Consider the following 13,902-nt stretch of genomic DNA (forward strand, 5'->3'; position numbering starts at 1 on the left):
TTTCTTTGTTCTCTCATACAATATATATACATGCTGTTTTTGATCGTCACACTCTGGTATCGACAGCTTCTCCTGCGTTCTGCGCTCTGCTGTTGGACCTGGATTAAAGCAGGAAGCGGAAGCGCCGGAGCTGACGAGGACGGCTTCGCAAACAACAGCTGCGGGATTTCTCTGCGGGTTTTCCCGCAGACGCGTTTCGACGGGCCGCTGCTCCCGCAGGACGGCTGGCCGCTGACATGTAGACCCGGCTGGGCGGATTTGGAGGCTCTTCCTTCCTCCGGGATGATGGCGTCGGCGCGGCTCTCCGGTTGTTCCGCCTGAGCGCCTCTCTCTCTGCCCCCCTCTCGCCTCTCTCCTGCCTCCCTCCGCGGCTTCGCCCTCCGGCCGGGGGTCGGTCTCTCAGCTCGGGGTAAATCCTCTCTCTCTCTCAGCGCACAGCTTGTCTTAGCAGGTCCGGTTCTTCTGTCCGGGACTCGTTCTGTCGGGAGACAGGAGTCAACTTTCCAGTCAGACAGGCCACAGATTTCAGGAGGAGCCGTTCTCTCGTCAACATCAAATAATTACCTTCTAATCACAGAGATCCTGGTTTAGGGACAGGTCTGGCTCAAACCAAACTTCAGTTCTTAGCCGCTTCCAAAAAGAGTAGGACGAAGTGTAAAATTAAAACAAGATCCAGCTGTTTAGCACAGACAGGGATTTAAATTTAAAGGAACTGAGTACAATTTCAGCAGTAATGACAGTACTTTTACTTGTAACACAATACATACAGCACTGTAACAGTTAAATAAAGTACTGTAATCCTACTCGGTTACAGTGAAAGTGCTGTTGTTAAGATCTGTGTAAAATAAGCACTTTAAAGCATTTTTGTCACACTTAAAGAACATATAACATAAATATTTTATCAGATATCTTTAGTAAACAAAATTAAATATTATGTTAATTGTTAAAAGAAAACAATCACTGGCACCAGATTTTTTTGAATAATGCAATAGATTATATGTCATATAAACTGAAAGTCCTCCCTTTAAAAAACATAGTAATAGTCCCCAAAAATCTGTCACTCATGCTTTCCTGTGGGGTGTTGTGGTGGATGGTGTATGAAGTGTGCTCCTGTCCTGACCTCACTGCCTCCTCCTGTCCAGGAATGGCGACACATGGCGCCGGAGCGTTCCCCGACCCGTCTCAGGCTCCTGGGGAGCGAGCCGAGCTGGTGCACTCGTCGTCTAAAGACACCGCCGGGTCTCCCGACGTCTCCGAGTTGGGGAGCCCTCGCTGCACGCCGAACTTTGACCTCCTTAACATGGTCGTGTCCTATAAAAGAATGGCATTGTTTCTAGAACCAGTTTCTGATGCGGTGGAGCTGGCGCGCCTCCTGCTCGGGTGTGTATGCGCGCGTGTGTGTGTGTGTGTGTGTGTTTTCAGCCTGTGTGAGCTTTATGTGACACAGCTGCACTCATTTCCAACACTGTGCACATTGTTTTTTTTTTTCACGTTTCAGATGGAGGATGCCTCTCTGCTCTCTGCTTGTCTGCATATTCCTCAATGTCTTCTTCTGCACCATCAATGAAGGTAGGAGGAGGAATAAAGAATTACTATTGATCTCGGTTTATTGTGTGTGGTTTGAAACACGCCTGAATAATTGATGAGCTGATTGTCCTCTCTGGTGTCAGTGGGGTGGTTCACCGTGACGCTGGTGGCATTAGCAGTGCCTGCTGCCCTGGGTTACCTGCAGGACAGGTGTGGGGGCAGAGCCTCCGAGTCTGAGCTCCAGAGGAGGCACCATCACGCCGTGCACCGCCGGGATCTGCAGACGGTGCACCTCACCAAACAGGAGGCCATGTTGGAAGTCAAAGACCTGTAAGTCAGTGAATGTCCTCATTAATGATTAACTGGCTGCTATTTTCATGATTTATTGACGGTTCATCAAAAAGTCTTTAAAGCTGTAAAGTATTCTGGTAGTGCTCTTATTGTATCTGACCGACGGTCCCACACCAGGCAGTCTGCCTGTTCTAATCAGATGGTGGTTTAGTGGTTTGCACTCTCGGCTCACGGCTTCTTTCACTTGAGGCTTGGGGGCCTTTCAGTGCGTCTGAGGCGATTTGACTGCAGAAATTACCCTGGGAATGAATGCGACTCTCTCCATTTGCCATGTGACAGGCAGGCGTCGTCAGGATGTTGAATACACACATCAATGCTCTCCATCATTTTTTTGAACTTGTTTGATGTATAGTCAACACATCATGGAATGAGCATTATTAGTAGGAGGCTAAATTTCAAGCTGATATTCTTTGCGTAGAGCAGAGATGTCAGACATATGGCCCGTGGGCCAAAACCGGCCCGCAAGAAGCTCCAGTCCCGCAAATCGCCAAGCAAATTGTAAAAAGAAATTTCTTTAAAAAAAATTTTATTAAAATTAGCTTGTAGTCATTTTTTGCAGTAACTGTTTGGTTTTGTGAAAATCTAGAATTTTTAAATCACTTATACTTTGTGCCACAACAAAGAAAGTCTTTAAAATTTGAACTTAAAGATTATCATGGCACTATTTTCCTGGCCCGGCCTGCTCAAGATGAAACTGGGCTTCATTCGGCTCCTCAGCTAAGATGTGTTTGACACACCTGCTGTAAAACTTTGTCCACATAAAGCCTTTCTGATCAGTTTTAATGATGTTTTTAGTAAATACAGTTTCACTTTCAGCTCGTAGTTAATAAGACGTTGTCGGCTTTTGTCTCGGGTGAAAGAAAGAGAAAACTTTCTGTGCTGCTCTGTTTTATACTTACTGCTAACCAGTGTTGGTCAAGTTACTTGGAAATAGTAATTAGTTACTGGTTGCTAATTACATCTCCAAGAAGGAAACCAGCTACTTGACTGATTATTTTCAAAAGTAGCTAGTTACTTTATTACTTTACTTCCTTTTCATCAATATGATGCAGAACCTGAATACACTTTAAATCAATAAACCTTTCAGCCTGATTCTATTCTTTCTGCATATTAGGTCATGTAAAATTTAAAGAGTCCATGTAAACAAGCGTGAGATTGACAGGCGGATCGGTGCAGCGGCTGCAGTGATGCGGTCGTTGTATCGGTCCGTCGTGGTGAAGAAGGAGCTGAGCCGAAAGGCGAAGCTCTCGATTTACCGGTCAATCTACGTTCCCACCCTCACCTATGGTCATGAGCTTTGGGTCATGACCGAAAGGACAAGATCCCGGATACAAGCGGCCGAAATGAGCTTCCTCCGTAGGGTGGCTGGGCGCTCCCTTAGAGATAGGGTGAGGAGCTCAGTCACCAGGGAGGAGCTCGGAGTAGAGCCGCTACTCCTCCACATCGAGAGGAACCAGCTGAGGTGGCTCGGACATCTGTTTAGGATGCCTCCTGGACGCCTCCCTAGGGAGGTGTTCCGGGCATGTCCCACTGGGAGGAGACCCCGGGGAAGACCCAGGACACGCTGGAGAGACTATGTCTCTCGGCTGGCCTGGGAACGCCTTGGGATCCTCCCAGAGGAGCTGGAGGAAGTGTCTGGGGACAGGGAAGTCTGGGCATCCCTGCTGAGACTGCTGCCCCCGCGACCCGGCCCCGGATAAGCGGTAGAAAATGGATGGATGGATGGATGGATGTAAACTTTTTAACAATTCCTGTCACACTTTTCTTCATACGATCCATGCAAGGGTACAGGAAAGTTACAATAATTGAATTACTGTATATGCAGTTATAATCCCTTCCTTCACTCGTTACTTGAAAAAAGTAATCAGATTCCAGTAGCACGTTACTTAGGACATTACTGCCAATCAGTGCTGACGACACATTGTCAGTGAAGGGTACATATTAGCATACGGTGGTGTGAAAAAGTGTTTCCGCTTCTTGATTTGTTAATTTTTTGCATGTTTTTCACACCTAAATGTTTCCTGTCGTCAAGCTTTGTTCTGACTCTGTTTAGAATAGTTTTTCATCCTTCATCAGCCTAAAGCCTCACATTTCACCACGTCTGTTTTTATTTTTTTGCTGATTTTTCTAACTCTAGTCTCAATGCTGTATCTGAGACAGACATTTGTCCACACTAACTGAATGTTGCAAGATCCTTTCAGAACAACATATCTGAGATTCTGAAATTAATATCAGACACTGAAAGTTGAAAAGATAATGATTATAAAGCACTGATGGCTGATATTTTTAACCATCAATAAGTCTAGTCCATTTCCATTTTTAGATCTGTTTCTACACAGTAAATAATTAATCACCCTCAAGTCCATATAACAGTCCTCCTGATGCCTGTAATCTCATCTGATTCTGAACCCTAAATGTAGCTGCTTCCTGATCCACTAAGGTCTGGTTACTGGATTTGTTTTCCATGTGTTGCATATTATGTCCATGGACGAATAATCTTGACTTTGTGCGTTCTGCTCTGTCTCCACCAGGCTGAAGCACTTGGATGACATGCTGTCCTCTGCCTGTCAGTCAGCAGAAGCTGTATATAAAGTCCTGTACTGGGACAACCACACCAAGTCATCAAGGTCTGACTGTACCAGAGAGTATATTCACATCTATAAGCTGCATGTTTGATGCGATTGCACACTACATTTGAATGTATTTTTTTAAGTGCTGTTTTATTGTGGTGACAGATACATTACAGCCCTTTAATATTTGGATAATCAGTGACTTGAGTCCTGTATTTCGAATATACTCCTTCCAGGTTCTATGGTGGCATTATAATGGTGGTGTGCCTGCTCTATTTTGCTCCTGTGGGTTGGGTGCTGGCCGGACTCAACAGCGCCATCTTCCTGTGGAACCGAGACTTCTGCAGAGGTCGGTCTTTTCCGTCCTCAGAAGGTTAAAAATGAACTCATCCAGGTGTTAACGGCCTCTCGTGTCCCTCGTCTCCTGCTGCAGTTTTACTGGACATCAGAAAGCTGTTCCACATAGGCCCCGTCCAGGCCTCGGAGGGCGTGTGTGAGGAGCAGGAACTCGGCGGTGTGTTGGACCGGACCCCTACGCCAACAAGCCTGGAGGTGAGAGGAAGCATCGCGGTGGAGAAATGGGCGCCTGCTGTCTGAAACGAGGACTCAGTTGTTGTGATTTACATTAAAAGCGACCGCAACTATAAGCTTCTTATCCCAGGTTCTTAGTGCTTTTACCACAATGTAAATCCTTCTGTGGATTTGTTCTTTCGTCAGCTGTGTGTGTTGTAGTTTTACTCTCTGCCAGAGGGGGGGGGGGGGGGGGGGAGTCGCTAGAGCTGAAACGTCCCATAAACCATCAGGGAACGGCGAGCCACCTTGGACTGCTCGTTTGAGTTCAGTGCTGATATTTTCATGTGTGTTGCTTGATGGCAGGACCTTTCCCCTGGCAGTGTGGAGGAAGCTGAGGAGGCGGAGCCTGATGATGAATTCAAGGATGCCATTGAGGTGACTTCATTCATTCCTTTGCTCCTCCAGTTATTAGATTTCCCTGATTTTTAGTTTGATGGCGTGTGTCTGTTTTTTTTTTTTTTTTTGTCTCTGCTGTTCTCTGAACTCAGGAACATTCAGTTTCCCTCCAGGTAAGCGTTAAATCCCTCTGTTCAGAAGAGGCTAGAGTCCTGTCGCCCTGTCAGCTCTCTCAGTATAACAGCGTGAACACATGAACAGCAGGCTCATGTGTCGTTCCTGGTGTGAGGTGCCTTGTGCTGTACTTCTCGCATGGTTTTGGGAAAAACACACACTCTGCTCCACTGAATATCCCTGCCTTAGGGTAACGTTGTTCTGTTTCCTTACAAGGAAACCCCCTTGGTCTTAGTGGTAAGTGGATTTCCCAGTGTCTCTCGTCCCTTCCATTAGTCATCCCATTCACATGTACGATACAGATCAGCCATAATATTATGACTACTGACCAGTGAAATGAAAGAAAAAAACTCTTTCAGATGGGCACCTGTTTAAAGGTGGGATATATTAAGCCCCAAGTAAATATGTTTTACTCATAGTTATTAATAAAAATGGGCAAGTCTGACTTTTTGAATGAGTTTTGATTTGAAATAAAATCTTTTCCTCTTTAAAGTGGGCGAGTATCTCTCAACAGTTGCACCAGGAAGGAGAAGCAGTGTACTGCCAACATGCTCAGTGGAGTTGTTGGGGAGCAAAGACTGGTCCGTGTGGTAAATCCAAGAGAGAAGCCTCTGTAACTGAAATACCTGCTGATTTTAATGATGATACTCGAAAGGCGTCCCAACACAAAGTGCATCTCAGTTTATTGTGTATGCAGATGAGCATAACATCAGGCAGGTGGTCATAATGTTATGGCTTATTCTACGAGTATTGTAGCAGTGATGGGGAGCAGTAGTAAGAAACACCGATTGATAGTTCCTGTTACTCCTCATAACCGTACAGCTGCATGACTGTCGTCATTCATGTAACATCCTGCGTTGGTGAAACCCCGTAGTGTCCTGAGCAGTGTCATGTCTGAGCTAGTTTGCATGTTGTTTGTTTTAACTCAGGCGTTTATTTATGTGCATGGATGCATTTATGCTCTGACTTGGTCATGAACAACCAGCACAGCTGTGATGAACCGACCAATGCTGATTATCCATCCTACGGTAGAGAGCAGATTTTTGAAAATGCGCAAATAGTTCTAGTCTACCTAATAAAAACAAAGTGGATGGACTTCTGTTGCCTCATATCACTGCTTTTTAAGTATCCAGTCACTGCAAATCACTGTTTTTACAAATGGGTGGTGTGGTTGTATTTACCAGTCTGCTTCTCTTCCACTAACAACAATTGCTGCTGAGTGTGGGAGTAAACTTACCTCTCAGATGATTCCGTTGTTCTAACAGGGAGCTTCTAAAAATGTACAAAAGTGTGATGCATTCATATGAGGTGAGAAAATAGAGGAAAGAAAAAGCTGCAGACAAAAAAAACCCTTCAGATATTTTTGTCGAAGGTTTTTTTTTCTTCAAAATTCTTTCAACATACTTGAACAGGTCTTTTTTTTAATGGATGCATTTCACTTCAGTCAGGGAGTTGTTTGTGAAATCGTCGTCACTCTTAATGGGAGATGCTCTCTTTGCTCTTGGCAGACGGAGAAGCACAGCCTAATGCTTGCAAATACATGCATTTCCATTTCCACTCTCATCACTGGCCGGAACCTCTAGTCAGCAAGCGTGATTTTTTTTTTTTTTTCTCTCCCCCCAAACTGGCTGAACTCCTTCCAGTTTGAGTCTTCACGCCCCCAAAAGACAAGCTGTATTCACTGTCCTCGTACAGCCTGTAACTGCGTCCCCCTCTGTCTGCCCCTCTCTTCCCCAGGAGGACGATGAAGGGCCTCTCGTCCCGCCCGAGTTTGACACCATCTCCGAAAACGGCCTTTTGAGCCGCAACGAACCGATACGCAGCAAAGTGTCCAAACTGACGGAGAAGCTGCGTAAACGCTACCCCACCACCAGCACAGGTCCGTGTGTTCCGCTTCATCTACCGAGTTCAACCCTCTCACTGTTTAACATCCAAACCCCTGGAACTAGCAGTATTGAGCTGATGTTGGACATTAGACAGTGTGACTTGGGGTGTGTGTGTTGATATCCAGAGCCCTGATGGTCAAACCATGAGCTTTCGGACCCTTGTTGGTTTGTATTTACTATTTTTGAAGAAACAGAAAAGCAGATCTTTCCAGATTTATCTTGACTGATAAAGGGTTGATGTACCTCAGTGATGAAGGAAGTGTCACATTAATACTCATTGTTGTTTTCTTCTGTCTCCAAAGGAAATTGCTCAAGCTGCACTGCTGTCTTCTCTGTTTTGAAGAAAAGGGTGAGACCATCGAGTCCTGGTTATATTTAGGCATCATCTCGTCATAAACAACATTTATTATTGTGATCTTGTTTTCTCTCTCTGGGCTCAGCTCAAGCCTTTTGTCTCTTTGTTTTGCAGAGGAACTGCAGTAACTGTGGCAACAGCTTCTGCTCTCGATGCTGTTCCTTCAAGGTGCCCAGATCTTGCATGGGAGCAACAGGTGAGACTCAGAACTTAAATAGTAAACGATGATAAAATCAAAACGGCTCCACGGTGTCGCATCTCATCTCGTAGTTTCGTCTCAGCTGATGTGATTGATTGTTTGCTCCTCAGCTCCAGAGGCGCAGAGAGAGACCGTCTTTGTTTGCGCTGCCTGCAATTCTGCTCTCATCAAGTTACAATGAGGCGGCGCGTACACAACCAGCAGGAGACGGTTCGTCGTTATCACCGAACCCCAACCAACATGCCAGGCTCTTAGATCTATCCAAACACCTCCCATGTGCAATTCCAGAGCCCCTCTGCCTTTCCTGCCCAGCCTCTTCTAATGTTGATGGGATTCTTTCTGTAATGTGTTTGGTGTTTTTGGTTTCACTTGTTCAAAAGGACTGGACCTTATTAATCAATGAGATTTTGTACAGAGCACAATGACTCTATGATCACAGGACCGACTTCCTTCCCTCTCAGTGTCGGAGGCTCGGACGGAGTCTGTGGTGTAGGGAGACACAAAAAGGCTTCATGGATGTTGATGGTTTTTAATGATTCTTCTTGGTTTTTTTTTCTTTTTCTTTTGCCCAACCACAAAGACGGATTCACTTGAATGGTGATGTCTTCGGCACTGTGTAGCAGATTGTCTGTACTGTAATGCTGAGAGGACTTCATGAACAAAACTAAGGCACAGTTTTTAGATTCATTTAAGTAACGGTGCGGGGAAAATGGCTGGAAGTGCCCATGAATTTTAACTGTGTTCAAGTGAACAAAATAATGGATGTACGGACAAAGTAAATCATGCTTTTTCCCCTTGGAGAGCTAAAACTGTTAAAACATTTGCACAGGATGGTTTGTGCACTTTCCGCCGCCGGCGTCAGACGTGTCATGTGACGACAAAGACCACCACCTCCAGGAGCAGGCGAGTCTCCGCTCACACGAGCAGTTTGTGTAAGCTATTTTTATTTTCGGTGATACCTGAAGAGTTTTTATTGACGCGCCCACCAGTTAAAACGGCTCAAACCACACAGGAAGCAGACTCCTCACTGAGGATGGGCGTCTTCCCGTGAGTCACATGACGCTTTTGACAAAGGTGAGAACTGAGGATTTTTGAAACGATGCGTTTTGCAGACCCGCTTTGCTCTTGTAACAAATTGCTGCTTCATTGTTTGTCGTGTTTTGTTTTGTTTTGTTTTTTTTTGTTTTGTTTTTTTGTGTAGACCTGTCAAATAAGCTGTTTTGGAGTATTACCGTAGCCAGAAGTCCCAGGAGTCCATGTTGTTGTTTTTTCTGTAACTGGATCAAAGTCAACATGACTGGATTAAACCAGCTGATGTATCAGAACCTCACACTCTTCCAAGCAGGACTTGACTTGAAGAATTGTTGAGGATGTTGTTTTAATCATAAATTCAGACACAGATGATTGTAACTGTTTGCTTTGCTTTTATTGTAATCATATAGAAACTCTTTCTGTACATTGTTGTATATCTAATATATTTAATTTAAAACTCAAAAAGTTATTGTCTGAGTTTTTATTGTGTATCTTGTCCCTTTAACATTTCAAATAAACTCTTGAATGGATTTAACTTTTGACATAGTTAATAAAAAACCTTGTAAGCAGTTGAAAAATTTTTAAGTCTTAAGGTATTTAATACTTTTCAAATTTAGATTGTAAACAACTAATCTGAATACTATTATTACAGTTTAGTCCTTCAAAGCAAATCGTCTTACGCTGACAAATTCTGATGTTTTTATCTCAAGGCTTCAGATACTTCTTTAAGCAGATGTCAGCCATACATATGCCAACATATGCCCTTTGACAAGGTAGTATTTAGAAGTCTTATGTTCAATCTTGTGTTGGTTTTATGTCTCTATGAATCGTGAGGGCCGTTTTACTAAATTTTGGTGGGATGTAGGTGGCGCTAGAGAGCTAATGAAGGGGTTAATTTTTCAATTTTAGAATTTTTTTTTTACTTCTTTTCAGGGTGATTAAGGGGGTCAAATTAGGCCTTGATCATGCTGAGTAAAAAAAAAAAAAAAAAAAGCCCAAAACAACACAACAGGGGCTTTGCTGCAGGCCTGCCTTCTTCTCCAGAGTGGAGGAAGGCAGAGATCACCTGGAGAAGCCTCCAGTCCATCACAGAACAACCACATCCACACTCATAACAATAAGATCAGCATTTAACTGGAGGGAGGAATTCCGCACACTCATGGGGAGAACATGCAAACCCTACACAGAGAGGCCCCGTCAGTATTGACCCCATGACCTTTTCACCTTTTCACTGACATGCAAGATCTACTGCAATGAGCTGAAATGTAATTTCAATGTTATAGTTCTTTGACATAAGCCCCATTCCATAGGCTAACCCCCCCCCCCCCCCCCCCCCCCCCCCCCCCCCCCTTTACCCGGCCCCATCCGGCTCATAACACCTCCCCCTTTAGCCCCGCCCCCGCCGTGTCCCAGTAAAGCGATTTGAGCTCGTGCATGGACTCGTCCCTACGGCCACGGATGGCAACATGGCGACAGAGGTAAGACTAGCTTTAAGAGCGTTTGTCGGGTTTGGGGCTGCCGTGATTAGCCGTGTTTTTTGGGTGGGGCTCGGGGGCTCGGGGGTTCGGATCGTGGTGCTCCGGAGCTTGAAGGCTGCGCACGCTTTAGCGGAGCCGCACCGATCCATCCACCGGACCGACGACCGTGTCCTACATTACCATGCCCGGTCGTTTTCGCTCAAACTGCCTCCCTCTTGGCGCATTTACAGAAAAAAAAAAAAAAGCCAAGCAAAGCAGGGAAATTAAAAAAAAAGTCACTGGTACTACAAATGCAGAGAAATATAAGGCAGAACCCCCCCCCCCCCCCCCCCCCCCCCCTCCTCCAGCTCCCCCCTCCCCAGCCCCGCGATGTTAAGCTGTTTTGGTAAAAGCAGCTCTGTTTTTGTTCGAGGAGAAGCTTTTTAATCCAGAGACAAGCAGCTGTCTGTGACCGCTGAGCGCACACACCCGGAGACATGTTCAGTGTGGACAGCAGCCGGACCAGCGTGACCCGTCCAGTCGAATAACCTGTTCAGCACCATGGACAGCTACCGTGACCCGTCCAGACCCAGTCCACCTGGACCTCTTCAGGACTGTGGGCAACAGCCAGACCGGCATGACCCGTTCGGCAGTCTGACCTGTTCAGCACCACGGACAGCAACCAGGCGGCTGTGACCCGTTCAGTGAACTGACCTGTTCAGCACCATGGAGAGCACCCACAACCCGTCCAGTACCAACAATACACCGTGATGCGTTCAGCACTGGAGACAGCAAGGCCATTGATGTGTTGTGAAATGTTACATCGTCTACAAGACCAGACAGAGACAGAGGAACAGGCTGTGTGTGTGTGTGTGTGTGTGTGTGTGTGTGTGTGTGTGTGTGTGTGTGTGTGTGTGTGTGTGTGTGTGTGGCAGAGGGATAGTATGTCCAGCGCTGGGCTTTGGTCCACAGAGTGATCGATCATACTGTGTCTGCTTGTCACCATCTGTTACTGCTCCATCAAACAGTGTTTACACACATTTTGAGTGAACAGGTGATCAGAGAGGTCCAACCCAGACACTCTCTGGAGACACGCTGAACAGATACTGTATGAACTGGATTACTTCCTCCTATTTGCGAGTGAATATGGTTACACCTGAAGCTGAAACCTATTCTAGATTGAATTTTTGTGTCGTGCTTTGTAACATAGCTGTATATACGAGTGATTTCATGTGTGCAGAAACATGTACATGTCAATATTTCCTTCCATCATATTGGATAAAGACTGATCACCATGTGCTTTTGTCGTCCTCAGTTTCATAACCTGCAGGAGCTGAGGCACAGCGCATCACTGGCCAACAAAGTTTTCATCCAGAGAGACTACAGTGAAGGAACCACCTGCAAGTTTCAGACCAAGTTCCCCTCTGAGCTGGAGAGCAGGGTAAAGAGAGCATCTTCAGTTTAACACACTGTACTTCAAAATAGGCATGCAACTTAAGAAATGTGACCGTCTTATGTAAATGTATTGACTGCTTTCCAAGTTCACATAGAAAGAAATCAAATCTTCAGTTTCATCACTACATGCAAATGATTCATGAAGTATTATATGAATTTAAAGAAGTGTTTATTTCCTGGAAAAAAAAAATCCTAAACCAAGAGCAAAGCTGGTTTGTCAATGATCTGTCTGCAGTTATCCATCATTGTGTGTTTTACTGCATGTACTGCATGTCAGTAGTATTCAAGTTCCGAAGAGGAATTCGACTCAAAGGTTTCATAATGAAACTTAAATGATATTTATGGTAATAATGAGCAGTGTAGTGGTATAGAGACAACCACTTCTGCTCACCTCTCTGATGTCCCTTGATTCAGTCTGGACTCGACTGGAGGGCTTTTAACCTTGTGATAAACATTATTGTCGTTGTAGTTGTGGTAGTAGTAGTAGTAGTAGTAGTAGTATTCTAAAATGAATGTATTGTCATTGCTATAATGTCAGTAGCACTGTGATTCAGTGTCTACTTGCCCGATTCTTATCTGAACATTAATCAAATGTATTTGTCAAAATAAAATGCCCAAAATAGCCAAATTCCATGGTTTGTTTTTCACTACAGCATTTTCAGCTGGAGCTTGGATTAAACACAAAATTCAATTTCATTTATGAGATGAATCAAAACAATTTGTGGCCTTTTAGTTGCAGTCGCATGTTTCAAAAGAGGAAATAGAAATTATGGACTATAATGAATCTGTAGAAATTGAAGCGTGGTGTCATGTTTTGCCAAACAGACATGACTAGAAATAAGTTAAATGTTTGGATACTATCATCTCACTAAAATAATAAAGAACAGCGTATAGATAATAACTCCATGCTTATACTTTCCTGAATGTTATACTTTTTTGTCATTTAATGGAATCTTCTTAACTTTTGTTAAAAAAAAATGATTTTTTGTTGTGTTTTTGCGTGAGTTACACAGAGCGCGGTGCATTTCAAGAAAGTTTTCTGTAGCTGCTCATCAATTCTCTGCTGTGTGCGTGTGCAGATTGAGAGGACGCTGTTTGAGGACACTGTGAAGACGCTGAATAATTACTACGCTGAGGCAGAAAAGATCGGGGGACAGTCGTACTTGGAGGGCTGTCTGGCCTGCGCCACTGCATATCTTATCTTCCTCTGCATGGAGACGCGCTACGAGAAGGTCCGACAGGTCGTCTTCATTCACTTTGACGGCTCCAGATGAATCCTGACTCCGACTTGTTGCTCATGTCTCCTGCTTCAGGTGTTGAAGAAGATTGCCAAATACATTCAGGAGCAGAATGAGAAGATTTACGCCCCCAGAGGTCTCCTAATCACAGATCCCATCGAACGAGGGATGCGTGTTGTATCCTTAGACACTGCGAATAATCACAATAATGATGATATTACTGTATTACTGCTGCTTTGGGAAGTAATGTGCAAGGAAGTAATTACTGTCATAAAATCATGTCATCACTGCTGAGGTTGTTTGTGCTAGTTACTGAATTTTCTCTTACATGATCCATGTGACTGTTGTTAGCTTTAGCATTAGCGAAATCTAACAGTTACGTTTACAGTTACTAATACGTGTCTGAACAGAAACGTGTTGCTCCCTAACGGTCTCTCTCCAGATAGAAATCTCCATCTATGAAGACCGAGGCTCCAGTGGTTCCAGCTCAGGCAGCAGCTCTGTGTCCGGCAGCACTGCCCGATGACCAGATGCTTCCCCGTGCCCCGACGCTTCCCCCGCACGCCGACACGACGCTTACATCCACACAACGCTCACACAAAGGATTTACCAGCTTGTTTCTCGCACGTGGAAACTTTGGAAACATGCACTTTATCAGTTTGTTTCCAAGAACTGTGCAGACACTGGTTTAGTGATCTTAGAGAGCAATATCTCAGAAAATCATACAGCTAGACATGCTTTGTGTGATT

General features: G+C 44.7%; 2 protein-coding genes across 4 annotated transcripts; both read left to right on the top strand.

Moving 5' to 3' along the window:
* Positions 1-105: 105 nt before the first annotated feature.
* LOC115390873 (protrudin-like) lies at positions 106-9,412 on the top strand. Of its 3 annotated transcripts, XM_030094908.1 has the most exons (14): positions 106-409; positions 1,143-1,380; positions 1,499-1,569; positions 1,671-1,857; positions 4,410-4,505; positions 4,685-4,797; positions 4,882-5,000; positions 5,325-5,396; positions 5,510-5,530; positions 5,748-5,768; positions 7,269-7,410; positions 7,720-7,766; positions 7,887-7,968; positions 8,082-9,412. In XM_030094908.1, exons 2-14 carry the CDS (start codon positions 1,145-1,147, stop codon positions 8,150-8,152), a joined length of 1,278 nt encoding a protein of 425 aa, XP_029950768.1. In that variant the 5' UTR covers positions 106-409; positions 1,143-1,144; the 3' UTR covers positions 8,153-9,412. The 3 variants fall into 3 exon arrangements, with proteins under 3 accessions (XP_029950768.1, XP_029950769.1, XP_029950770.1); XM_030094909.1 differs by lacking the exon at positions 5,748-5,768; XM_030094910.1 differs by lacking the exons at positions 5,510-5,530; positions 5,748-5,768.
* A 988-nt stretch (positions 9,413-10,400) lies between these two features.
* On the top strand, positions 10,401-13,711 carry LOC115390909 (golgin subfamily A member 7B-like). The gene is made up of 5 exons (XM_030094956.1): positions 10,401-10,481; positions 11,776-11,901; positions 12,995-13,147; positions 13,229-13,330; positions 13,596-13,711. Exons 1-5 carry the CDS (start codon positions 10,470-10,472, stop codon positions 13,677-13,679), a joined length of 477 nt encoding a protein of 158 aa, XP_029950816.1. The 5' UTR covers positions 10,401-10,469; the 3' UTR covers positions 13,680-13,711.
* The last annotated feature ends 191 nt before the right edge of the window (positions 13,712-13,902 follow it).

This window comes from Salarias fasciatus, chromosome 6 (assembly GCF_902148845.1).
Source record: "Salarias fasciatus chromosome 6, fSalaFa1.1, whole genome shotgun sequence".
Classification (NCBI taxonomy): domain Eukaryota; kingdom Metazoa; phylum Chordata; class Actinopteri; order Blenniiformes; family Blenniidae; genus Salarias; species Salarias fasciatus.